This window comes from Canis lupus, chromosome 33, assembly GCF_048164855.1.
Source record: "Canis lupus baileyi chromosome 33, mCanLup2.hap1, whole genome shotgun sequence".
Taxonomy (NCBI): domain Eukaryota; kingdom Metazoa; phylum Chordata; class Mammalia; order Carnivora; family Canidae; genus Canis; species Canis lupus.
The window spans coordinates 477,445-505,385 of record NC_132870.1 but is presented as its reverse complement, the minus strand read 5'-3'; the positions used below and the strand labels follow the sequence as shown (position 1 = coordinate 505,385).

At 42.7% G+C, this 27,941-nt stretch overlaps 1 protein-coding gene across 1 annotated transcript; it reads left to right on the top strand.

The window, feature by feature from the left end:
* Positions 1-2,854: 2,854 nt before the first annotated feature.
* Positions 2,855-27,941, top strand: PPEF2 (protein phosphatase with EF-hand domain 2). Its single transcript, XM_072810012.1, is given in 18 exon segments — positions 2,855-2,907; positions 3,708-3,801; positions 3,940-4,176; positions 4,327-4,384; positions 5,328-5,503; positions 6,799-6,913; positions 7,887-7,933; positions 8,898-9,064; positions 9,531-9,567; positions 9,661-9,781; positions 9,784-9,809; positions 14,477-14,794; positions 16,499-16,684; positions 18,178-18,320; positions 23,147-23,253; positions 23,918-24,081; positions 24,809-24,896; positions 27,277-27,941. Coding segments are annotated over 18 exon segments (2,391 nt in total). The 3' UTR covers positions 27,531-27,941.

Here is a 27,941-nt window from a genome sequence, read left to right as displayed (position 1 = left end):
TAAACTTTATCCTAAAGATGTGAAGAACAATTGAAGAATTCAAAATAGGGAGTTAATAGTAAGATATGCACATTAAAAAGATCTCAGAGTTCTGTCGAGAAGGGATTGGAGGGAGTAAGAGTAGAAGAAGGAACAGCCCAGAAGCCACTAAAGTCATCTAAGCAAGAGATGATGATACTTTGGTCAGAGTTGTTGGCAGCAAAGATGGAGAGAAGAGGGTAGTCTACGGCCATACCACCCTGAACGCGCCCGATCTCGTCTGATCTCGGAAGCTAAGCAGGGTCGGGCCTGGTTAGTACTTGGATGGGAGAGAAGAGGGTGAATTCCAACAGTATTCAGGAGGTCGAATTGACAGGATCCAACTGAGTAGATGTATGGGGTGAGGGAGAAGGATCAAGAATGATTTCCAGTTTTCTGGCTAGCAAAACTGGGTAGGCAATTATACCAATTACTGACATAAATATAGTGGAGGAGAATCAACTTTGACTAGAGGGAAGATGAAAGGTTTATACAAGTTAGGGTTGGGGTGTCCGTGAGACACGCAGGTAGAAATACTGAGAAGGCAGTTACATATTCACATCTGGATTCTGGAGGTGAGGTTGGGCTGGAGAGATATGCATGGAAAGGCATCAGAATGTTACGTAGTGGTTGAGGCCATGGGGGTCCCTGAAGTGCCCTAGAGGGAAAGTAAAGGCAGATCAGAGTCTAGGGCCTAGGACAGAGCCATGAAGGACCCCGGGGCTTAAGCACCAGGTAGAAGAGGATGAGTCAGCAAAGGAGGCTCAGGAGAGGCAGCCAAAGTTATAGGAGGAAAGCAGGGGGAATAGTGACAACACTTGGTTTATATGGTATATGGGCTTCAGCATCACTGGAAGTTTGTGGCTTCCTTGTTTTCTAGCTTGGCAATATGTCCCAGGGTCATCTTGCACATTTTTGGCTCCAGAGAGGGTACTTCTTTAGGGTACCCTCTCTTTAGGGTGCGGGGTATTCATTGCTTCCTAGTTGGCCTACATCATTCTATACCTTTCCAGTGAGCAGATCTGGAAAATAAGTATTACTTAGAGAAAAACCCACCATAACGAATTTATATTTAGGAACACAATATTTTTACTTAACAGCCTTGATATTTTACTTATATATATCTCTTTATTAAAAATCTTTTTTCCCTAATGACATTAAAATAGTATTATTTACTCTGCCCCACCATAAATAACAGTTTCAGAATAGAAACAATACTATTAAATAATAAATAAATTCTTTGTAGTTCTTTTTGTCCTTTGTTTGTTTGTTTGTTTGTTTTTAAGATTTTACTCATTTATTCACAAAAGACATAGGCAGAGGGAGAAGCAGGCTCCCTGTGGGGAGCCTGATGCGGAACTCAATCCCAGGACCCTGGGATCACAACCCGAGCCAAAGGTAAACACTCAACCACTAGCCACTCAAGTACCCCATCTTTTTGTCCTTTGGATATATCCACTAGGGATGTACAAATTACTGAATTCTCAAGGCATTTGAAATAACTCCATTCTGTGTTTCTAACTTAAATAAGGTAAGATTCACTTATTTAACTTTTGCGCTTTTTTTTGAGAGAGAGAGAGAGAGCATGTGTGAATTGTAGGGGAGGGGAAAAGGGAGAGGGAGAGAGAGGACCTTAAGCAGGCTTAATGCTTAGCGTGGAGCCAAACCCAGGGCTCTTTCTCACCACTCTGAGACTATTAGCTGAGCCAAAATCAAGAGCTGGATGCTTAACTGACTGAACCACCCAGGCGCCCCTAAACTTTTGCTTTTCATCTTTGGAGATTGATTATTCATTTTGCTTTAAGTTTATTTTATGACTTTGTAAAGCATTTTTATAATTCCTCTTCCAATGATGTATTGCTTCATAACTATCCCAAAACTTAGTGGCTTAAGACAACCATTTTATCTGCTTGTGATTTTGTGGGTCTGGAATTTGCAAAGGGACCAGCTGGGTGGTTTGTCTATAATCCTCTGGGTAGCTGGGGCTGGAGGCTCTTGTTCTTTTTTTAGGATTTTATTTATTTGAGAGCATGTACATGAGCAAGGGGGAGGGGCAGGAGGGAAGGGAGAAGCAGATCCCTGGTGAGCAGGGGGCCCGATGTGGGGGCGTGATCCCAGGACCCTGAGATCATGACCTGAGCCAAAGGCAGATGCTTAACCAACTGAACCACCCAGATGCTCTGAAAGATTTTCTTTTTTAAGTAATCTCGACACCCAACCTGGAGCTCAAACTCACAACCCTGAAATCAAGAGTTGCATGTTCTAGAGGTGCCTGGCTGGCTCAGTCGGTGGAGCATGTGACTTTTGATCTCAGGGTCATGAGTTTGAGCCCCACATTGAGCGTGGAGCCTCCTTAAAAAAAGGGGGGGGTGGGAAAGCTGGAGCAAGAGGAGCCCAAGTGTGTTATATTGCGCTGTTGGGAAGGCAGGAGTAGAAGGTCTTAGACCATCCTGCACCTCACAGCCTTTATCTCAGTTAAGGGTAACTCAGACCCCTGGCAGGACTAGGTGGGAGAAACAGGTGAGGAGGCACTGCCTGCTGTCCCTGCCCAAAGCCAGTCAAGCAAGACTGAGGATATAAATCTGCCTAGTTGGCAGCCCTTTCCTTTAAATGTTGAAGAAAGGTGTTAGCAAACAACATTTTTCACAGAACCTTGGTGGCCCCGGTACTCCTCAGTATTGCTTCCACTTGGGTGCACATGAGTCGTGTGTGGAGTTTGTCAGCCTTGAAGGTCCCTGGACTCCTTGTAGAGAGTCTAAAGCTGTGGCTTCTAAGGCAAGGTCCAGGTATCTGTGCTTCCCATAAGTTTCTAGAAAGTCTGTTCACCATTCTGAACATGGATTTACAGAAGTCAGTTGGTAGAGCTTCAGCTTCAACCCTTAGTGTTGGGTAAGTGCCTTTGAGTAATAGCTACCGTGTGACATTCTTTGTCAGAGGAAATCACATTCAGCTTTGTTTAAGACCCTCCCTGGTTCTCCTTCCCCCACTCTCCCATTGACATTCTTAGAGAAATCAGCAGAATTCTGTGAGCTCTCTAATGCAGGCTAACTATATTAAATCAGTCTGTCTACTCTTCATGAGGTTGACCTGAATTAACCTGTAGGGTTTTCTTTTTAATCTCGCTTTATCCACAAATGCTCCATTCATCACCAATGGTACATTCAGGCCCAGAAGCTTAAGAAGAATCTAGTTATTTATGTGAACAGCTGTTCTCTTCTATAGCAGCAGTACATGACCACAGGTCCTAAAGCTCATAGAAAGAGGTAAACCTCATCGTGCCACCCTGTGGACGCGGTCACCCAGCACAGGTCCTGGCAAAAGGAGAAGCCCAAAGCCTGCCTGCAGATTTGATAGTCAGTGTGCTCACCCAGATATCACGATGGGGACACTTAAAGCCCACAGGGCTGTGACAAGTATGGAGAAAGCAAGTGCAGAGCCCTATAAGCATTTACTACCACCTGACATTTCATGCAGAATTTGCGTGTTTGTCTATGGTTTGTTTTCCCCAGTCATCTAGTCCATCCCCCTTTCGGGATGGGAACACTGAGGCCCAGGAAGGTAAAATCCACGTAAGGCCACAGAGCTGATGAGGGCATTTCCAGGCCTAGAACCCAGGACTCCTGCTATCCAGTCTATTGTTATGTCAAAATGTCTTCCCCACTTTCTACCCCTGTGTTTCCACTCTGCAGGGATGCCTCATGCTTGCAACCTCTTCAGGTTACGTTTCTTAAGAATCCTGGCAATCCAGCCTCCCACCTGCACACGCAGTATTCTCAGCAAAAAGTAGGAATTCCAGTAAACCTCCAGTGATATTAGTATAAGTACTAGGTAAGAATGAAGGTGGGGTGGGAGATGGGAACGGGGAAACCAGCACCCCAGCCAGTGGTAAGGCAAATCCTTCCCACCAGCAGCAACGGGTAGTGCTTCTCTCCACTGTCTTGTTCCTGCGTCACCATAGGAGAGGTGCCCTTCACCCCCTCCCAGCCCAGGGGTCCCAGCTTACTGGCTCGCATCTCCACCCATTTCACAGCCTTCAAGGCAGCAGCCCTGATCCAGAGATGGTACCGGCGCTACATGGCACGCCTGGAGACGAGGCGGCGCTGCACCTGGCGCATCTTCCAGTCTATCGAGTATGCTGGGCAGCAGGACCACGTCAAGGTGCGGTGGGATGTGGGACAGAGTCACCGTGTGCTCTGCCTTCTAGCCCGCGGGCAGCAGGGCTCAGTTGCCCAGAGGGTGCGGCTGATTTGGACCCTCCCGGTTCTGTTTGCACTCATCTCTGAAGCGGAGTCTTCGGTTCTCCTGCAGCTCCATGATTTCTTCAGCTACCTTGTGGATCACTTTACCCCCAACAGCAACCATGAGAGTGAGTATGAGCTGCCATACAGGACATAATGGGGGTGGGGACGGGGTGGGAAGGAATTCAGGGCAAGGAAGGCAGCCAATAAAGGGGGTGGGGATGTGCTACTAAGCCAGCAGGTTGGTGTGCCTGGGAAACGGTGCAACATCCCATGCCTTGGAATGATCCCACCTGAAGGCAGAGAGAACTAGAGTCTTCATATGTCATGTCCTGAGGCTCATTGGTTGAAGGCTGCTGGGAGGGGTGGATCGGAAAGGCTGTTGATTCCACATTTCAGGCCTGCTGAGGACCCCTGTGAGCCTAGGACCCCTGTGAGCCAGTGATGCGGAAGCTGGTGGTTGGCCCTTGCTTGAAGGGCCCTGAAAGGTCTAATGGCTTCTGCCACACTCACTGAGTATACCACAAATACCTGTGAGCTTTTTTTTTTTTTTTTTTTCCCTGTCAAGGCTTTTCCTTTTCCTTCTGCTTATAAGCCTCGGCTCCTCAATTTCTATTCTTTCTAGGTCTAACAAATCTCAATATTTTAAAATAAAAGTAAAATGAAATTGACATTAAAGCTTAACCTTTTCCTCCTGCCCACCTTAATCTTTTTTTTTTAAGACCTTATTTATTTATTTGAGAGGGAACAGAATGAGAGAGAGAAATAGAGAGTGTGAGCAAGGGTGAAAAGCAGAGGGAGAAGCAGACTCCCCGCTGAGCAGGGAGCCCAACACAGGGCTCCATCCCAGGACCCTGGATCATGACCTGAGCCAAAGGCAGGGGGCCACCCAGGCACCTTGTGCCCACCTTAATCTGTTGTCACTTTCCCTTCCCTTTCTCTTCCCTGGTGTTGGAGCTGATGCCAGACTGGCCCACCCCACTTCAAGTATGGTCCAGGGAAAGACAGTCTTGTATTGCCAACTGACTGCACAGCTGATGATAAGCTGTCCAAACCTTCTGTCCTGACCAGGGGACTTCCTGAACTGCAAATTCACCACGGAGAGATTCCTCCAGGACTCTGAGATGGAGAAAGGCAGTGACTATGAATCTATAGAGGTACCAGACAATTACACAGGGCCACGCCTCTCCTTCCCACTCCTTCCTGACCACGCAACTGCCCTGGTGGAAGCTTTCAGACTGAAACAAGTAAGCTTGCTCTGGGGAACCTGGGCCGCCACCAATGCCATGTAGTAGGTAGAGAGAGACCAGACCTAACACAGAAGGAAGAGCCCTGGATTTAGGGTGTTAGTATCTATATGGATGTACTAGAGAGATTCCATGTCCTCTTCACTTAACCAGGACCTTGTACAAGTCAATAAACCAGGTGTTGTGTACTGAAAACTTCTCCTAATTTATGTCATCTTTCCTGGTTCATTCATCCCACAGGTAATTAGTGAGCACTACTATGTGTAGACACTGTTCTGGGCCTGGGGATACAGCAATGAGCAAGGCAGAAATCCCTGCCCTCACAGGGCTGACATTCTAGCGGGGAGACACACAATAGATCAGAAAGAACAACAAATAAGTAGATTATGTAATATATTAGACAGAAATTAGAGCTATGGAAAACAATGAACTAAGTTCTAGGTAGGAGAGATGGCTGCAGTCTCAGAAGGCACCGCGGAAAAGGTGAGGAAATGTACCATGTGGATGCCTCCAGAAAGATGTTCCAGGCAGGAGGAACAAATGGAAAGGCTGTGAGGTAGGACCCTGCCTGGATGGCTTGGGGACCTCAGGAAGGCCACTTGGTGAGGAGAGGCTTAGGGAAGAGAGTTAAGGAATGGAGGCAGAGAGGAGAGTGGGTGGGCTTTTATGTTTCTCAAAGAGATGAGAAGACATTGGGCAGAGGAATGATGTAACTTGGCTTGATTTTTAAAATCATCATTCTGTTTTCTGAATAGAGTGTGGGGAGCGAGGGCTGAAGCAGGGAGACCAGTCAGGGTTTTCCCACAGACCAGGCAAAAGGTGATAGTGGCTTGAAACCCCGGTGGTAGAGGTAGAGGTGGTGAGAAGTGGTCAGATTCTGGTTCTATGCCAGATTCCAGCCCTTTCTTTCCTTCATTTGAAGGCAATTTGTTGCAGGAGGAGTTGGGATGGTATTCTCCGTGATGTCAGGATCCTCAGTATCATCAATGCGCATGCACTTACTCACACCTCACTGAGATAAGCGTGCATTTCTCCCACGCTGAAGGCATGGGATGCTCTCATTCAATCGGTAGTAAAGAGATAATTAGTTCAATATTTGGGGATGATGAAAAGCAGAAACAAGAGCAGAAGATAGGTGAAAAAGAGAGGATCCATGCAGAGGGTCCCAGAGTCGATTTACTAGGGTCACTCTTGGGGTCTCAGGTGATTGGAGTCATTACACAGTCAAGGTGAGGCCCCGTTTGCTGCATGAATATCAGTGTCATTTTGTCCCTCCCTCTGCTTCCTCCTAGTAGCAGCTCCATGCTCGCTATGTCTTGAATCTTTTGCATGAAACCAGGAAACACCTGGTACAACTGCCAAACATCAACCGGGTCTCCACCTGTTACAGCGAGGAGATCACAGTGTGTGGTAAGCACCGGACAGAATGGCTTCATATGCTAGACCCAAACAAGAAAGCCCCTGTGATGGGGAAGAGGAGAGGCAGGCTGGTGGGAGATGCATGCACCCTGAGAGTGCTCACGGATTCACGCCACGTGTACTGAGGCAGCTGCAGTGCAACGAAGGGCTATGGGCCAAGAGGGCCCAGCTTCTGCCTTATTTCCCCAAGCAATTCCCATTTGGCCCCTAACTCGCGCTCTCCATTCAAAACAAAATCCCTGCAATTAGCCAGATCCCCCTTGTCAGAAGACAGCTTATTTCTTGTTACTTGAGCAAGCCCTAGCAAACTCTTCCTTCCACCCACATATAGTCTTTTCCCAGAGAGAAATCCTGTCAGTCACGATTCTTTCCATATCCTTATGTTTTCAGAGACGTTTAAACATCTATTACAGACTGATGTCCCACATCTTAGGGGATACGGCCTGCAATACACCAGGGATTGTAAATAAACTGGCACCCTGAGGACTGCTTGCAACCTGCAGATAGGTCTTATTTGCTCTGAAATGTTCTTAAATTTTTCAAATTAATTTCCAGTTTTTGAAAATCAGAGGATTTTAAAATTGAACTAATTTTAAAATCCAGATTTCCAACATCTCTTGAAAAATCTCAGAACACCGGCCCACATGTGAATATCGTCTTCCTGCCGTGGATAGAGCAGAATCACTCCAGCTCCCATTTGAGTTGGCAACCCTGCAGTATTCTGTCCTGTTCTTTACTTCATTTACTATTCATGATAATCTTGTAGAAAAAGATCATATTTCCTGCTTTCAATATTAACTAGCTCTGCAACAAGGGAAATTAATATTTATCCCTCTCTTACATATGGAAAAATGAGTAACCATCACTTTGTCAGATTTTTCTGGGTGTTTTCCTTTTCATAGTAAAAATGAGACACAGTGGCAAGAACCAATAGAAACTGATATTCTTTTTCTGTCTCTGTTAGGAGACTTGCACGGCCAGTTGGATGACTTAATATTTATATTTCATAAGGTATGAGTGCTTAAGATCCTGTCTTGCTCTGAGACTTATTCTGGAAGTTCAAATATAGAATCTATAAACAAATGCTTAAGTATGCTTGGATTTTTAAAATATTATTTTAAAGTTTAAATAATACCTTGTAGCAAGTACATAATATAAAAGCCAGCACTGCGTTACATTTTAGTATATTTTTGTAAACTGTTTTATTTATTTATTTATTTATTTATTTATTTATTGTAGACTATTTTAAAATAAAGACAAGGAATCATTATTTAGTACTTTTCTTTTTTCCAAATAAAGAAAATTGATGATTAGTAAAGTGCCCAAAAGCTATTTTCCTATCCATTTCTAGTTATAAAATGTAGAGCATGTAACAACATACATGAATGTTCCTTTAATGTAATATTACTTTATATATACTGTGCTTCCCAAAGCATTTTCTCATTTGTCTTATTTAATTCAGAGGAATCTGACAGCTATTTTTGCTATTACTAAAGATATTGTGGCCAAGGGTGCCTCGATGACTCAGTTGGTTGAGCATCCCACTCTTGATTTTGACTCAGGTCATGATATCTGAGTCATGGAATTGAGCCCTATGTTAGGCTGTCTCTCTCTCTCTCTCAAACAAATGAATAAATCTTTTTTTTTTTTAAAGTAGATATTGTGGCAAGGACTTAAAACTGGCTGTTGGATCATAAGTTCAGTGTCCTTTGTACCTACTACATGGCAAGACTCTGGCTTTGTATAAAGTCCTTATTTTGATGAGCATGTCATAACCTCAGCCTGACTAGAAAGGAAATATAAGACCAATAAAAAAATACTTCCATCTTTTGTTGACAATTCACATTTGGAGGAGAGCCAGAAAGTACAGAATTCATGTATGATCTGATGTAACTGTCAAATGCACATTGGTTTGACCCAATTTCCTATTCCCTTCCTTTGTTTCCTCTTCTTGACTTGTCTTCTTGTTGGGAAGAATGGCCTTCCGTCACCAGAGAGGGCCTATGTCTTCAATGGTGACTTCGTGGATCGAGGCAAAGAATCAGTAGAGATCCTGATGATTCTTTTTGCCTTCATGTTGGTTTACCCAAAAGAGTTCCGTCTTAACCGAGGAAACCATGAGGACCATATGGTGAACTTACGGTAACAAACTAAAACATGCTTGGGTATTTGATATTTACTTGTCATTGTAAAAAGTTATTTCGTCAGAGCTCCTTATTTGTCAAATGCCTTTTAAAAGTAGTTTTTCAGTTTTATAAAAGAATATGCAATATATGACATTTAAAATATTTCTTTAAAATTTACACATTATCCTACTCCTAATAAAACCATTAAATTTTTTTCACATATCCATACTCTTTATCATCTAAACAATAAAGGCTCAATATACGAAAGGTAAGAAATACAGATAAGCAAAAGGAAGAAATCAAAATATCCTATAATTTCTTGAACCAAACAGAATGCTATGATTGTAAACATTTTGGTAAGTATTATACCTCAGTCTCTTCCATATATTTAAGTATATGTATATAGAATATGAATTTTTATAAGAATTCAATTATACCATAATGTCACCAAATGTAATATCTATTTTTCCTTCTAAATCTAGATATGGCTTTACCAAGGAAGTGATGCATAAATATAAGGTATGCTGCCTTTAAAAGCAAAAGTTTCTCTTAGTTCAGATGAGTCTAGTAGTGTCATTTGAAACTTATTATCTTTTAACTATCATTTTCTAGACACATGGCAAGAAAATACTAAAAATACTGCAGGATGTTTTCTGTTGGCTTCCTCTGGCTACTCTGGTTGATGAGGAAGTCCTGATTCTTCATGGCGGAGTGTCAGACATGACTGACCTGGAGGTTTGGCTAAACTAGACAGGCACAAGGTACTGACTACTGAAGTGGTATATATTTCACTATAATTTAACCCAGTTAATAATAATCCAGTTCATAATAATTTCATAATAATTTAACCCAGTTTCACTGGCAGCATAAAATATCATCTTGCACACGGACTCCAGGTGACTAATAAGGGCTGTTAAGAGAAGCCATTAAACCATTAAAAGGAGAAAGATTAAGAATCCACGTCCAAGCACAAGGCACAAGTGTGCTGTGATCCATTAGTGGTGTTTGTTCTGGATGTGATAGTGGGGAGTGACAGTGAGAGCCATCTATTTGCTGTCCCTGATCTGGACAATTCTAGTAAATACTCCTCAATCACTGTACCTGAAGAGCCTCTATTTCTCAAATAACTCGGTTAAACTAACAAATGTGTATTGACTACCTGCTTCATGGAGGGAGGATGCTACTGGCAGATAGAAGGATGAAGATCAATTTAGAATTAAACTCAACAACTATGTTTAAAGTGGTTACTATGTGCAAGGAAAATGGTAGGGGGGATACAGAGATAACCAGAGATGGTGCCTCCCTAAGGGGATTTACAATAACCAGCAGGAGGAGTGAGTGACACAGAATGCATTATACTCCAGTATTAACACGTCTCTATTTTGTTTCACTTTGGAAGTAAAACTTTAGGAAAAAAAGATTCTATTTTCTTTTAATCACAAACTCTTGTACTTGAATGGTGTCCTATGGCTTCTGTACTCCAGCTGCCCCTTCCAAAACACAAGAATCCCTACTACAACATCCTTGAAAACATTCATCTGAGCGGTTCCAAAGATAGAGAACTCATTACTACACAAGCCTGTGTGCTTTGAGCAACTCTAATTCATGTAAGTCTGTGTTATATGAGACACAAATGAAAGAATATGGCTTTAGAATCAGACAGATCTGGGTTTGCATCTTAGAACATGAAGTACTTGGCTAGTATGGCAGCTTTGTTTTACTAGGTTATCCAAGAACCAAGTCTTCTTATGCTGCCATCCTTGGGGTGTGTTCCCATGCCCTCATCTGTGTAGGCCAAGATGGCTTGCCACCACATCTGTGTTCCAAGCAGTAGGATAGAGGAAGGAAGGGGGAAGAATATCCCTGCCCTTTAAAGACACAGTGAAGAAGTTGTATACATCTCTTCTGTTCTCATCCTGTTGTTCAGAATTACACCTTGCTATAAGTGAAGCTGGAAATGCAGCCTTCTTTCTGGTTGGCTGCAGGCCTAGCACAAGAGTTGGGGTTCCCATTCCTATGACGAAGAAGGGGAAAATAGATTTGGAGGAGTGGTGGTCTGCCACACAGGTATTGAATAGAAATATGTTCTTTTTTCCTTGAGTAGCTATGGTAAGTGATTATGCCATGGCCTATGAAGTTGGAAAGAAATGGATAAAAATTCTGTTTCTGCTACTTATAGAATATTGCCTTGAAAAAGTAATTTACTATAACATCAGTTTCTGAATCTATACAATAGGAATATAAATGACTATATCCTAGGTGTTGTGAGGATTAAATGAAAATACATATGCACATGCTTTACAAAATTTGTACTCAACAAGTAGAAATCGTATTAACTGCATTTGGCTGAAGTGACAGAAAACTTCAATAACAATGGTTTATGATTATTCCTTCCTTCTGTAAATAAACACAGGAAACAAGCAGTCCAGGGCTGGTAGGGTAACACCACAAAGTCACCAGGGACCCAGTTTCCTGCTGTCTTGTTGCTCCCCCAGGCTGCATCATGGCCCAGCATGGCTACTTGGGTTCCAGCCATCATGACCACATTCTAGCAGCATAAATTAGAAAGTAGGAGAAAGGCATGTTTCTTCCCTTTAAGGACATTCAGTTGTACACAAAGTTTTTGTTCATGTTTCTGTTCAAAATTTTATCATCTGTTAACATTTAGGCTGAAAGGCAGGTTGGAGAGTGTATTCCTAATTCCAGGTGGTATCTATAAGAATCTGGGTTTCTATTTCTAAGGAAGAAGTGTAGATAGATGTTAGATAGAAGTGTAAATAGATGCCAATTCTGTCTTGATCTGTTTTTGTTACTCCCCAAATTTCCATGCATCCTGGTTCCCACATAGCGAGCCATGCCCATCCCTCCTCAATGGAGTCAGCACTCAGGTCTCATCCAATAATTGCATTCAGTCCAAGGTTTCTGGATTCAAATCCTACCTATCAAGGTCTGGCTATGGCCCCTTGTGTTCTGGCGACTGAAAGACCAGTTATGTGTCCCTGTACCCACAAACTGAGTGTCGGAAGGGGAAAAGGATAACCCCTTGGCAGAGGTGGGAGAGGGGGCACCTGCAACATTTTCAACAGCTTCCTTCAAAAATCTTCATTATAAATTCCGTCTCTGCTTTTCCATAATCTCAACCCTTTCATGTTCTTAACAGAGGAGGAGGGGTTCAAGGGACCTAAAACTAGCTCTAAGTATTTCCTTTGTCAATTCTGCACAATGTCCAGCACCTCACTTTTTTTTTAAATTCAAATATTCTGTTCTGCTGCATCTATGTCTGGAGGTAGAGACAACAAGTCACAATAAAGGAGATGATCTCATGGGAGGAATCACATTTCATGTATACAGGAGAAGTAGGAACTTTGGGAAAGAATGCTAAAGAACAGTTTATTTTCTGTAGCTTAGCAAAAAGCCAACCTCCCAATAGTTGGTTTGCAAAGCTCTGGGGAGGGGAGATGTAGCCATCTGTACAGAGTCCAGGGATCATTTGGGAGAGAAACACAAAAGTAGGAGCTCTGGAGTCAGATATCTGGATACAGTCCTGGTAACGTTTTAGTATCTCTGTGTCTCGGGTGTCTCGTCTGTACTATAAGTGAGGATGCTGTCTCACAGGGGTGTGAGCACTAATCAATGAATTCATGTAAAACCATAAATGAGGATGCAGTCTTACAGCGGTGACCTGAGGGTCAATCAATGAATTCATGCTAAGTGCCCAGCATAGCACTATTTAGAAAGCTCAATACATAGTAACACTGTCATTCTCCTTAAAAATCAAAATTAGAGGGGATCCCTGGGTGGCGCAGCGGTTTGGCGCCTGCCTTTGGCCCGGGGCGCGATCCTGGAGACCCGGGATCGAATCCCACGTCAGGCTCCCGGTGCATGGAGCCTGCTTCTCCCTCTGCCTATGTCTCTGCCTCTCTCTCTCTCTCTCTCTCTGTATGACTATCATAAATAAAATTATAAAAAAAAAAAAAAAAATCAAAATTAGAGATGCCTTTTGGGGGGCAGATAAATAACATCCTTGAAATAAAGTTACCAGAGGGTGGAAAGGGGTGGGACTGATGGTCTGACACTCAATCTGAGTTGCAGCAAGGAGAGAAGGAGGAGGTTATGACTCCATTCACATTTGATGGCCTTTTACTGTCTATGCCCAGGGCTAAGCTGCCTAGGAAGTCATTAGTGCTTGTCCAAAGTTAGAGAACACCTCTGTTCTGCTATATTCAATCTGGATTCCTCTTAAAACATCATTCAGGTTCTGCTGACCCTCTCTGAGTGTCCTTTGTCCTCGCCCTAGACTAGTCCACACGAGGACATGGCTTTCTTGGATCACAGTCCTTACATCTATTTGCAGAAAGTTCTCATTCTTTGATTACGTGTTTGCACTGAGTTCCCGTTGTGAGCCAGACCTCTGTCATTGATAGCCTGACAATGTGTCCCTCGGTTTCCACTGTGGCACTCAGGCACACCAGGAATGGTTGCTGGATGCCACAGCTCTGCTCTGTGGCCTTATTTTCTCTCTTTCCCATGATCAGAATTCTTCCAGCTTGTGACTACACTGTCAGCCGGGTCCCAGTACCATGATGACTCTGAGTCAGTGACAGGGACCATACTCAGTCTCTTTGGCAAAAAGAGTCTCTTTCCAATTAGGTCCAGGCTGGAAAGAGGTGCTCCCTTCCACTCCCTGCCTTCCTCAACAGGTAAGATAGCACTTCCTATAAGATGCCACAAAGTGCTGCCTCGCCCACAGCAAAGCATCAGGTGTTTCCTATCCCAACATTCTTCAACTGCAAGCTGCATTTCTTCTCCTTTAACACCTGGTTGTATAGCAGGAAAGTCCATACAGACTTCCCTTCCCGAGAGGTTCCCTTTCCCGTCCTTGTCTAAAACTCACTGGGTTCCTAGAGGAAACAGTGGCCTGGCTTAGTATCTCTCGAATTATCTGTGGTGGAAGATCAGGTTTTATAAACTTCCAGTTTGTCACAGATCAGTACTTTTGTTAAAAAATACAATATAGGGATCCCTGGGTGGCGCAGCGGTTTGGCGCCTGCCTTTGGCCCAGGGCGCGATCCTGGGGACCCGGGATCGAATCCCACATCGGGCTCCCGGTGCATGGAGCCTGCTTCTCCCTCTGCCTGTGTCTCTGCCTCTCTCTCTCTCTCTCTCTGTGACTATCATAAATAAAAATTGAAAAAAAAAATATTTAAAAAAAAAAAACCAATATATATGAAGTACTAGGAAAAAAGGAAATGCAAACCAAAAACTGTAAGGCCACAGATCATGTCCTTGAATACCACAGCGGTCACCAAAGTGCTCTGAGGGTTTCTAGAGGCTTCCCCCGGAGCCCAGGTGCTCACCGTGGAGGGGCTACTCAGGAAACCAACTGCGGTGTCAGCCCAGCGTCTGTATCTTCTCCGGACGTTTTTAGGTGGTTTCCACCCTGCGGCGCAAGACGAGGAGGCAGAAGGGGAAGCAGCCTGCGAAAGAGAAGGCGGCGCGGGTTCCTGCCCCGGAGCTGGCTCTGCGCCCTGGGCGCCTCCACCTGGGCTCCCGCGGGGGCACCGGGCCAGCCGCTCCTCCAGCATCCCCTGCAGCTGCGGCCCGCCCTGGGGACCCGGGGCTGGACGGTGCCGGCAGCAGGCAGGCCCCCCAAGAGCCGGGCGGAGGGGAGCCCCCTGCCCTCCACGCCAGAAGCAGGCTGGGAAGCCCGGAGCCCCTGCAGCCCACTCAGGAGGCCTGGAAGCAGGTGAGCCGTGGCCTGGTGCTGCTCCCTGCAATGTGGCTGTCTTCGGGACAGGATTTTGAAAACCAAAGGGAATCTCTTCCCTCTGTAAATTCAGGGTATTTTTTCCACCTCTCCCCCTGGGGCTAGAACAGCCCAGAAGGATATTAGTATTGGCCTAAGAACTCAAATATTTTAGAGTTTTATGGAGGATGGGAAGCTGTGGCAGGTGCGCAATCACCCACTTAGTGACCTCGCCTCACTGGGTAGGAAGGTAAGCCTGACTTACTGGATGCTGTTACCTGAGGTTTTGTTTTTAATGTATCAGAAAGATGGCTCCTGTAGTTCAAGGTCCAGTGGGTTAGGTCAGCAGCTTCTGGGGCCTCTGTTCTCAGGCAACTAAAGGCTTCTCCAGAATCTTCAGAACTGTGTCACATAGTCACCCTTCGCTGTAAGGGAGACCGGGACAGCAAGTGTGTAGCTGGGCATGCTGCCGCCCCAAACACCTCATCAGAGTTCTCTTCCCAAGAAGGAGAAAGGAGAATGAATTCAGAGTAGGCACTCCCAGTGTTCACCTAAATATGCCCCCGGCTGCCAAATGGAGGGCACATTTCACCCAGGCAAGACTGGGGTGGTAGGACTTGTAATCCACCTGGGAGATCCGTGTGGGAAGCGTGTGCCAGGGGTGTTAGTGGCACTAAGTGAACTTGCTGGTATTCAACCATTTGTCACCTGTAAGAATGGCAGCTTTTTTATGGTTCATCCAATAAAGAAAGGAGAGAATTCAGAATTATGTAAGAGCTAAAATTGGCAGAACTTGCGGATTAATTGGATGGAGGGTGGTGAGAAAGAGGAGTCACAGCTGACCCCGAGGCTGGAAACCTCAGAGAGCTAGATGGTGAGTTTACATTACATTCTCGCTGAGCTGTCTGTCGATTTGGACTCCAACATCAACTTAAAATGGAAATTCTAAAATAAATGCAAGTCTCTCCTTTTGCAAAATGTGACTCATTAATAATGTTCTGATGTTTACAAGTCAAATGCATTTTTCCCCCTTAAAAGTACATTTAGAAAGTACTGGGTGTCAACAACCAAAATACACCCAAATATTTCATGTAAGTTGTGTACAAGATTAGCCATCAGTGTTTCCTGAGTAGTAACCAAAGGGTAGAACCTGAATTGCTAGAAAAATTATTCAGCTCTTCTGCAAATTCTTTTAAAAATGCTGAAATTACTTTAAGAGATTAAGCATTTGATTGCACCTTCCCAGGACTACACCTGGGCCTTGTGAATGCTGCATGAGAGATCACATTGCCAGTCCCAGGACTTCCGCCTTCTTTCTGGGGCACATGTCCAGGAGCCCAGAGAATTGGGCTAACCGAAGATTACTGGCTCCGATCAGAGCTCCTACCAGAGCAGCTCCCTTTTTATCTGGTTTATATGTGGAGCCTTCGCATAAGATTTATCTCCTAGAAAGTGGCTTGTCAAACAATATGCGCATACACGTGCTCCTCCTGTGAGTAAGAGAAAGTTCTGGAACCCCAGAGGTTCAAATATGAGCATCTATCAAATATTGATCACAGGGAAAACGATTCACTTATTTCCATCCAAATATTTGTAGCCTCTTCTTCCTCTCCTCCTCTGCCTTTTACTCCTCCGCTTTTCATAGGAATGACTCTGAATCTCTCTCTAGAGTTTAGGAAAGAAACCATCTCTTGGTCTTTCCAGGTGGTCGATATACTGTGGAGCGATCCCATGGCCCAGGAGGGCTGCCAAGCCAATACCGTTCGAGGAGGAGGCTGTTATTTTGGACCTAGTGTAACAGAACAGTTGCTACAGAAATACAACCTGCAGTTCCTGATCCGCTCCCACGAGCGCAAGCCTGAAGGCTACGAGTTCTGCCACAGACGCAAGGTGGGCACAGTGTGTGTGGTGCCCGGGAGCGGTCCACGTCACCCCCAGGTCGGGACAAGCGCAGGCTCTTGGTTGCCCACGGCCAGCCGTGGCTCGTGTGTGTTACCCGCTCTCTCCAGGTGGCGCGGTCCTTTACAGTCGCTTCTCCTTGACTTTCATAGCCTCTTCAAACCTCAGAATTTGATTGCTGCCACCACACAGCATGTACCCCGAGAGAACAAAAAGGCAGATACTGTCCCATCTCGCGGACAGAAATACATGGCTTAGTGGTTTCCCAGCCACATCTTTAAGTCACATTGCTTGCTGCCACATGTTTCAAACAACACTGCAGGGTGACAGGATTTCTGCACTGTGCCCCAGACAGGGATTCAGGATTGTTTGTCATCTCAGGAACATATTTAATATCCTAACTGATCTTTGGGCATCTTAATCCTACAATGGTTGCCTAGCCCAGTGCCACTAGGATGAGAGCGGTCCCGCGGAAACCAACTCTACAGGAGAAGAACAGGTTTCCATGTGGGGGGAAAAAGTGAGATGAACTAATCTAAGAAGTGTTTGGTTAATTCAAGTTTCTCTACTGTGGAACTTCTGAGAACTTTTAGTTTCCTATATCCCTTATAAATCTCCAAGAAGAGATGCAGTGTCTACCATTTCCCAATGTACTAACGATGGAAACCTTCACAGGGCATCGCAGGAGGCAGGGTATTCCATGGGAAACTGCTTTGAGGCCTCATACCAGCTCTGATTACTGGTTTGCCAATTGTTTTTTTTTCTTTTTAAGATTTTTATTTATTTATTCATGAGAGACACAGAGAGACAAAGAGGCAGAGACACAGGCAGAGTGAGAAACAGGCCCCATGCAGGGAGCCCGATGTGAGATCAGGCCCTGGGCAGAAGACGGCGCTAAACCGCTGAGCCACCTGGGCTGTCCCCGGCTTGCCAATTGTAACGGCCTTCCCAAGTTATTGGATCCTGCTTGCCTCTCAGTTGATCCAAATGAAATGTTTTCTCTGACCCCTACTATTGTACTTGAGATGAAACTATGAAGAAAGCATGTTGTGGATGTCCCATCAGAATTCAAGCTGTTATTACTTGAGCTCCTGCCTTACTAGAACTGATGACTTTAAAAAATTGAAAAGATCTGGGACATCTGGGTGGCTCAGTGGTTGAGTACCTGCCTTTGGCTCAGGGCGTGATTCTGGGTCCTGGGACCAAGTCCTACATCGGGCTCCCTGCCTGGAGCCTGCTTCTCCTCCCTGTGCCTATGTCTCTGCGTCTATCTCTGTGTCTCTTGTGAATAAATAAAGAAAATCTTATAAATCAATCAATCAATCAATCCATAGGTGAGGCCAAGGAATAGCCTCTGAAATTGAGCAATGCCTGAAATTGGGTTGGGCCCTATCAGATTGATGGTGAAAAGTTTTTCAGTGAACCTGAATGCCTTTCTCTCTCTCTTTTTTTTTTTTTTTCTCTCTCTCTCTGTTTTGATTTAGGTGTTAACAATCTTTTCTGCCTCCAACTACTATGAAGTTGGCAGTAACAGAGGGGCCTATGTCAAACTGGGACCGGCCCTGACCCCATACATCGTGCAGTATCAAGCTAACAAGGAGACCCACAGGCTGACTATGAGGCAAAGGCAAGACTTTTTAATGAATGATTTTCAGAAAAACAGAATTATGGTGCTTGTAGAAATGTCAAGCATCATGATATTTATCCAAATTCTAAGTGAGAATTCAAAATATGTGGGGCACCTGGGTGGCTCAACTAGGTAAGCACCCCACTCTTGATCTCAGCTCAGGTCTTGCTCTCAGAGTTATGAGTTCAGGCCCTACACTGGGCTCCACATTGGGCATGGAGCCTACCTATAACAACAACAGTGACGACAACAACAAAATTTAGCTATGTCAGCAGTGAGGTCCACATAGACATAGCAAGAGCCTCTTCTTTGTCCTCCATATACTTTAAGACCTGTACCTTGGCGTCATTAATGAAAGCAACAAATTTGCTTCCTGCAGAACTTATTTTCAATGGATGTGTCTTGGGTAAAGTCCATATACCAGGCCACTAAGTTTTTCCAGGGTCACTCTTCTGTTTTCTCCCTTCCTTAAAGGGCTTGTGTTACCCTATAAGCCACAGACAAAGGTTTTTTGCTTTCTAGGCATTTGACAGATGGGTTTCAGTCCACACATTTGCTGGCCGTCTTCTTCCCGGGATGGAAGCATATAACAGTACTTAAATGGCTTCTGTTGGGATGATTCTAAGTTCTAACCTTGGTTGAGGACTCACCACCCACTAAGTGCTATTATAAAGAATTTATATGTATGTCTCACAATGAACTTATAAAATACATATGAATTTCACTTTTATGGAGGAGATCAGTAAGGAACAGAGGTTAAATCAGCTGGCTCATACTCATACAGCTAATACACAATGAAGGCAAGCCTTAACCCAGGCAGTCTTATTTCAGAAATCACACACATAATGGATGTGCAGTACTGCTTCCCACCAAGAAGATGGTCCCAGAGTATATAAGCTGCTAACAGAGACAGTGTTAGTGCTACTGAACAAGCTTCTTTAATTATCAAGTGAACTAATTAGAAATCAAAACAAAGTTAACATAAACCCAGTGGAAGAGAACACTTTAATGTTTAGCATCTGCTTTGTGTGAGTGCTATAAAAGTGCATTATTTTAAATCACTCTTGAGTTATTAAATATCAAGAGTTAGGTTGGGAGGCAAGATGGCAGAAGAGTAGGGTCCTCGACTCACCTGGTCCCACAAACTTACCTAGATAACTTTCAAATCATCCTGAACACCTACGAATTCGACCTGAGATGTAAAGAGAAAACAGCCGGAAAGCTAAAAGAGAAGGGTTTCGCTTCTAACAGGGTAGGAAGGCAGAAAAAAAAAAAATTAAATGAATAAAGTGGGGAGGGGAACCATGACAAGCTGGGCGAAAGCAGAGCCATGAAAGCCTCTGTGGCAGGAAAGCCCAGCCCTGGACAAGTGGGAACTTTAAAAATCCACATCTAAGTGTTCCCTGACTGAAAAGTGTTTAGCAGGGAAATAGGGCAGAATTGCGCGGGGGGCATTGAAGCCTCAAGATTCCCAGAGACACAATAAGAGTAGGGGTGCCTGGATACACAAAACTCAAAACGGATGAAAGATCTAAATGTGAGACAAGAATCCATCAAAATCCTGGAGGAGAACCCAGGCAACACCCTTTTTGAACTTGGCCACAGCAACTTCTTGCAAGATATACCTATGAAGGCAAGGGAAACAAAAGCAAAAATGAATTATTGGGACTTAATCAAGATAAAAAGCTTCTGCAAAGCAAAAGAAACAGTCAACAAAACTAAAAGTCAACCTACAGAATGGGAGAAGATATTGGCAAATGACGTATCAGATAAAGGACTAGTATCCAAGATCTATAAAGAACTTACTAAACTCAACACCCAAGAAACAAACAATCCAATCATGAAATGGGCAAAAGACATGAACAGAAATCTCACAGAGGAAGACACAGACATGGCCAACACGCACATGAGAAAATGCTCTGCATCACTGGCCATCAGGGAAATACAAATCAAAACCACAATGAGATACCACCTCACACCAGTGAGAATGGGGAAAATTAACAAGACGAGAAACAACAGATGTTGGAGAGGCTCTTGCACTGTTGGTGGGAATGTGAACTGGTGCAGCCACTCTGGAAAACTGTGTGGAGGTTCCTCAAAGAGTTAAAAATAGACCTGCCCTACGACCCAGCAATTGCACTGTTGGGGATTTACCCCAAAGATACAAAGGCAGTGAAACGTCGGGACACCTGCACCCCGATGTTTCTAGCAGCAATGTCCACAATAGCCAAACTGTGGAAGGAGCCTCAACATCCTTTGACAGATGAATGGATAAAGAAGATGTGGTCTATGTATACAATGGAATATTACTCAGCCATTAGAAAGGGCGAATACCCACCATGTGGATGGGTGGGGGGGTATCATGCTGAGTGAAGTAAGTCAATCGGAGAAGGACAATCATATGGTTTCACTTATACAGGGAATATAAGAAATAGTGAAAGGGATTATAGGGGAAAGGAGGGGAACTGAATGGGAAAAATTAGAAAGGGAGACAAACCATAGGAGACTCCTAACTCTGGAAAACGAACAAGGGGTAGTGGAAGGGGGGGTGAGTGGGGGGTTGGGGTAACTGGTGATGGGCACTGCGGAGGGCACTGGATAGGATGAGTACTGGGTGTTATACTATATGTTGCCAAATTGAATTTAAATTAATCAAGTGAAAAAATCAAGAGTTATTAAACACTCAAGTTATTAAAAAATCAAGGCCAGCATCACTCAAGAAGTTTCATATGAAAATTTAAACTCATTAAGTGATAGTCAAATCTACTGTGCAGGCACATCATCAGGGGAGCTTTACAAAAACTCAGCCGCCCTACCCTCACCACAGCCCCACCAAAGTAGGATCTCCAGGGGTAGGCCCCAGGGAATTGGAATGGCTGATTCCATAGGATTTAGGTGTTGTCACTGCAAAAAAAGTCACTGTAGGGAATCCTATAGAGCATATGTTTTAATAACATAATTAAAGAGCTCTTTGAAATCTTCATCAATTGTATTAAAGCAAGGAAACATCACCTAATTCACCTAGAAGTCACTCGTCCAACAACTTCAAGTTCCTGGAGCGCAGTGGAGAACTTAGAAGTAAGGGGGGAATGTCTCTGACTATTGTTATTGATGGTTCAATGCCGTAAACTCAAAATCTTGTGTTTTTCTTCAGAGAGCTCTCATTCAGCATCCATACTTTCGGTTCACATCAATGCCTCACAATGATGGTTTAGCCTGCCTGCCCTCCACCTGTTGAGATTGATTGCCGGCCCACCTGTTATTAGCTATGTGGCCTTGGATTAGTTACTTTGTAATGCGCATAGTAATCAGACCTTCCCCAGTGGGTGTTGGAGGAAAGAAACAATCCATGCAGAACTCTGCATTTAGTTAATGTTCACTATTTGCTGCTTGCCCTAGGAACAGAGCCTCGTACATCTAGCCGGCTCCCAAAAGTGTCACCATACTATATCCCGTCATGATAATGATGGATGACTGCAATTTGACAGAAGATAGTTTGAATGTTTTGCCAGACCAATGGTTTATAAACTTTGGGGAGGACGAGAGGGAGTCCCATACTTCTTTTTTTTTAAGATTTTTTTAAATTTTTTTTAAAGATTTTATTTATTTATTCATGAGAGACACACACACAGAGAGAGAGAGAGAGAGAGAGAGAGAGAGAGAGACAGGCAGAGGGAGAAGCAGGCTCCGTGCAGGGAGCCCGATGTGGGACTCGATCCCGGGTCTCCAGGATCAGGCCCTGGGCTGCAGGCGGCGCTAAACCGCTGCGCCCCCAGGGCTGCCTTATTTATTTATTTATTTATTTATTTATTTATTTATTTACTTATTTAAATTGCAAGGAAGATTTTCATCAAACATGATTAAAACTCTGTGTGTGTGTGCACACGCACATGTGTAACTTGGCACTTGAAAACATAGGTTATCTGGTCCTCATTTATAGAATGGCTGGCTCTTCGGTGAGGCAAGACAAAGTATATATTTAGCTTTATCTCTTTTTTTCTTTACCTTTCTCTCTTTTTATCTTTTTATTCATTCAACTATACATATTTCCTGAACACTTACTTTGGATCTAGTGCCTGTTCCCGGCATTATTCTTTTGATCCAGTAAGAATGAGAAAATTAAATTAGAGCTATTTTATTATTCATACTCTTGTCTTGTGCCTATTTAACGTAATAAATTACAAGGAAAGCATATGAGTATGATAACAGAGACCATTTACTAAGTGCTTTCCAGGTGCTGGGGTTTCTTCTAAGTACTTTGTATGAATTTACTTTTTTAATCTTTACAATAATCCTATAAGATAAGTACCATTTTTCTTTTCTTTTCTTTTCTTTTCTTTTCTTTTCTTTTCTTTTCTTTTCTTTTCTTTTCTTTTTTCTTTTTTCTTTTCTTTTCTTTTCTTTCTTTCTTCTTTCTTTCTTTCTTTCTTTCTTTCTTTCTTTCTTTCTTTCTTTCTTTCTTTCTTTCTTTCCTTTTTTAGGTACCGTTTTTATCCCTCTTTTGTAGATGGGGAAATTGAGGTGCAGTACAGTAAGATAACTTTACTGCAAAGGTGGTCTCTCTCCAGATCTTTTGCTGTAACCACTGTCCGGCACTATGATGGAGAGCAGCAGGTCCTGTTTGTGCCTAGCAGGGAGAAGTGGAAATGCCAAGGGGAGAAATAAGAGATGGAGCTCTTCCTTCAAAAACTGAGCCCTTTCCCTCCTTCCCAAACTGAGCTCCAGGGAGGCTGAGGCATTAGGAAAGAGAGAAGTATGGTAAGAAAAACAAATCCATGCCTATTTTCTCTATGTTAACTTTTAAATTTTTTCATCTCCTGTCCCAGGATTAGCAGAGTAGAGGAGTCAGCTCTGAGATCTCTGTGGGAAAAGTTATTTGCTTCTTCTTTGGATCTTCTTGGTGAATTTAAGAAGCATGATGCAGATAAAACTGGTGAGACCAAGGAAGTAAAATATTCCTAGAAGAAAGCTGGCCAAAAAAAAATCTGTGTTGCAGAAGTTATCAAATCAATATTTGTTGAACTAATGGCCAAAGGACACCTTTGACTACTTTCTTTATTGTATTCAATTTAATGTTCCAGTTATCTTTTCTAAATTTTAAAATTACAAGCTTTTAACAGAATATGAATTTAGCAAAATATAGATGGGGAGATGGTAAAAAGAAATGGAGTCAAAAGGAGGGTGACAAGGCCAGAACTAAGCAAAAAGCAATAGGTGGGGGAGGTTACAAGAAATTTTCCAAGATTAGTAAAAGATTAGTGATTTGGCCTCTGTTTAATGTGTATATATCTATTCTGTGTTCTATTGTCCAAGCTAGAAATGCTGTCTTTGCTCAACTCAATGGAAAGTCTAATAGACATTGACCACATATAGTCCTATTAGAAAGGAGCAGTAACAATTTAATTGGGCATCCAGTATTTTATCTTGCAATCCTGGTTTCCAGCAAAGTCTACCTTGACTAACAAAAATAGTGACAGTGCCCATTATTTTTATTACCTACAGAGAGCAAGAAGTATGCCAGGATAAAAACGTCTGCACTATTGGGCAGGACACTAGACCTATAAGTGACAGGTCAACAAACTTTCTCTTTCCTGTAGGTTTAATCACTCTTAGTGCCTGGGCAGAAGCTGTGGAGTCTGTGCTGCATCTAGGACTGCCATGGCAGATGCTGAAGCCACAGCTGGTGAACAGTTCAACAGATAACACACTGGAGTACAAGTCCTGGCTGGAGGACTTGGCCAAAGAACAACTGAGCCGTGAGGTAATGGTGAGAAATTGGTGGATGAAGGCATATTGTGGACCATGAATCTCCCTATGGAGAACTTTGAATCAGGAACAAATATTGAGAACCCAAAAAAGAAGATGGACGAGAAAATGGAACTATTTGAGTTGAGTTGAGTTTCTATATGTCAGGTTTTGTGTTAAGTGACACATATGTTGCCTCAATTTATCTTCAAAATACCCACCCCACAAGTATAGTATTCTCAGCACCATTATACCTATGGGGACACTGCTCACAGAGCTTCTGAGTTGTAGACCTGGGATTCAGACTCAGGGCTGTCTGATTTCCCTGGCACCATACTGCTCCCCCACCTCCAAAAAAAAAAAAAAAAAAGGATTTATTCAATAAATACTTCCTGAATGTGTAATGTATATGAGGCCTTGAGCTAGGTACTTTTTAAAATAGCTTTATTTCAATATAGTTCACATACCATACAATTCATCCATTCAAACTGTACAATTCAGTGGTTTTTCATATATTCACAGATATGTGCAACCATTATGAGGGTCAATTTTAGAACATTTTCATCATAGACTAGGTACTTCTTAAACCCTTAGATTATTTGGTAGGCTGATTATTATTTGGTTGGTGACAAAATATCTTCAGGCTGTTTCAATAGTATCTTATTGTCAGGGTTGATTGTTAATTATATATTAGAACAAGTCTAAACATGAGATATAGAAAGAAAACGTCTTTTCTTTTGCAGAACATACAGTCAAGTTTGCTGGAAACATTGTATCGAAACCGACCCAACCTAGAGGCCATTTTTAGGATCACAGATAGTGATCATTCAGGTAAAGACACTCATTATCCTATCACTCCTGACACAGAGTACGGACTTTACCTCCCACCTTTCAGTCTCTTTCCTGGTTATTTAGCTCTCTACTCAAGCACCTTAGGACCAAAATAAATAATGGTTATGCTTATAAATGGCAGAACTGGAAAAGTACTTGGGCAAGATGAACAATCCAGGTAGAGGGGTAGAGCAGAGAAGAAATCTTGAAGACAAACCTTATGAGAACTTATAGGAAAAACAGCTATTAGAAGATGTACCTAGAGAAGAAAGGCTTTTTAACAATCTCACTCCTAAAGAATTCTTTTTAAAGTTCTTATTCTGGAATCATTACAGATTCACAGGATATTACCAGAAAATGTACAGAGAAGTCTTGTATACTCTCATCCTGTTCCCCCAGTGGTCAAAAGGCCTCTTTCAATATTATTACTCTCTTTCCACCTATGTTTAGGTATAATTCACACACCGTGTAATTTACCCATTTAAAATGTTCACTGATTCTTAGTATATTCATGAGGTTGTGTGACCATCACCACTATCTAATTATAGAATATTTCATCACCCTAAAAAGAAACCCACACCCATTAGCAGTCACTCTCCATCCCTGTCCCTTCTCCACCAGCCCCTGCCAACCATTAATCTCCTTTCTGTCTCTATAGATTTGCTTATACTGCACATTTCATATAAATGGAATCATACAATATTATGGCCTTTGGTGTCTGGCTTCTTTTACTTTGCATAATGTTTTCATCCATGTTGTAGTGTATATTGGTTCTTTATTCCTCTTCATAGCTGGCTAATATTCCATTGTATGGATATAGCACATTTTGTTTGTCCATTTATCAGTTGATAGACATTTAGATTGTTTGCACTTTTTGGCTGTTATTCACAATGACGCTGTGAACATTGGTGTACAACCTTTTATGCGAACATATGGTTTTTTATTCTCTTGGACGTATTCCTAGAAGTGCAAGTGCTGAATCATATCATAAAACTATGTTTTACTTTTTTGAGGAGCTGCCAAATTGTTTTCTACGGTGGCTATACCATTTTACATTCCCATTAACAAGGTTTGAGGGCTCCAGTTTCTCCATATCCTCACCAACGCTTGCTACCTGCCCCCTTTATAGCCATCCTTCTGGGTGTGCAGTATCTCATGGTTTTGATTTGCATTCCCTTAATAAGCAATGATATTGAGCATCTTTTCATGTGCTTATTGGAATTTTTATGTATTCTCTGGAGAAATGTCTATTCAAATCCTTTACTCATCTTTTAATTGAGTTATTCATTTCTTTGTTGTTATGAGAGTTTTTATATATTCTGGATATCATGCCATGATCAGATATATGATACAAAAATAATTTCTTCGACTTTATAGATTGTCTTTTCACTTTCTTGGTAGTTTCCTTTGATGCACAAAATTTTTTTAAAGATTTTATTTATTTATTCGAGAGAGAGAGGGAGAGGGAGAGAAAGACAGAGGGAGCAGTAGGCTCCATGCAGGGAGCCCAACATGGGACTCGATCCCAGGACTCTAGGATCACATCCTGGGCTGAAGTCAGGTGCTAAACCACTGAGCCACCCAGGGATCCCTGATGCACAACATTTTTTAATTAAAAAAGTCCAATTTATCTTTTTCCATTTGTTATTTGTGCTTTTGGTGTCATATCTAAAAAATCATGATGTAATCCAAGATCACAAAAGTTTATATCTATGTTTTCTTCCAAGAGTTTTACAATTTTAGCTCTTCCCGTTAGGTCTTTGATTCATTTTGAGTCAATTTTTGTTGGTAGTGCAAGGTAGGGGATTTAGCTTCACTCTTTTACATGAGGATATCCAGTTGTCCACTACCATTTATTGAAAAAACAGTTCTTTCTCCATTTAATGGTCTTGGAATCCTTGTTAAAAAAAAAAAAAAAAAGTCAGTTGACCTTAGATGTATGGATCCAAAGGCTTTTTATAAGCAAAATAAATTATATGTTTGGGATGGGTTATGGTTTCTCAGCAATGGCACTATTGACATGTTGGCCTGAATAATTCTTTGTTTGGGGGTCTATCCTGTGTATTGTAGGATATTTAGTAGCTTCCCTGGCATTTACCTGTTAGATACCAGTAACACTTACCCTACCAAGTCATGACCATCAAAAATGTCTCCAGACCTTGGCAAACGTCCCCAGTAGAAAGGAAGCAGAATTGTTCTCAGTTGAGAACCATTGGTGATCCATTAGTTTTGTGCCATCCCCTTGGGAGTTTAAACCAGATAGAAGGCCTTGAATATCTTTGTTCAACAGTAAGGAGCAGGTGTCCCTGCAAGAATGTCAGAGGAAATGAACATTGAAAACTAGACTGACTCACTGAAATAACTTCCTCTCTCTGGTAAGGGTTCATCTCACTGGATGAGTTCAGGCAGACTTGGAAGCTGTTCAGCTCTCATATGAACATTGACATCACAGATGACTGCATCTGTGACCTTGCCCGGAGCATTGACCTCAACAGGGATGGCCACATCGACATCAATGAGTTCCTGGAGGCTTTCCGCATTGTGGAGCAATCCTCCACAGAGGGTGATACTTCAGACTGCCCCCAAGCCACAAACACAGATAACAGTGGCTGCAGCAAACCAAGCAAACACTAAGAACAGCCTGGTGTCCATCACCTATGGTGCCTCATAACCAATATTCAGCTTGTCCCTGGAATAGCACCTTTATTCTCCATAGATTTATGGAATTTTATGATGAGAAATTGCCTACCAGTGTGCATCATAATCAGCTCTTTGTGTGTGTGCACATGTGTATTTAAATATATAGGTACCCCATCCCCATCTCAGAAGTTTCACAGGGTAAGACCCACCTATAAATATTTTAAATCCTCAAGTCTACCCCAGTTAAGAACCACTGATAATTTAATCCCATCTTTGTTTTCATTTTATACTTTTTAATTATTATTTTTAAAATGTCTTATTGATAAAGGAAAGTTATGAAAAATTGTGCAATTCCATGACAAACATGGATTCTTTTCACTATTTACTTTTTCTTGTTATAGTTTT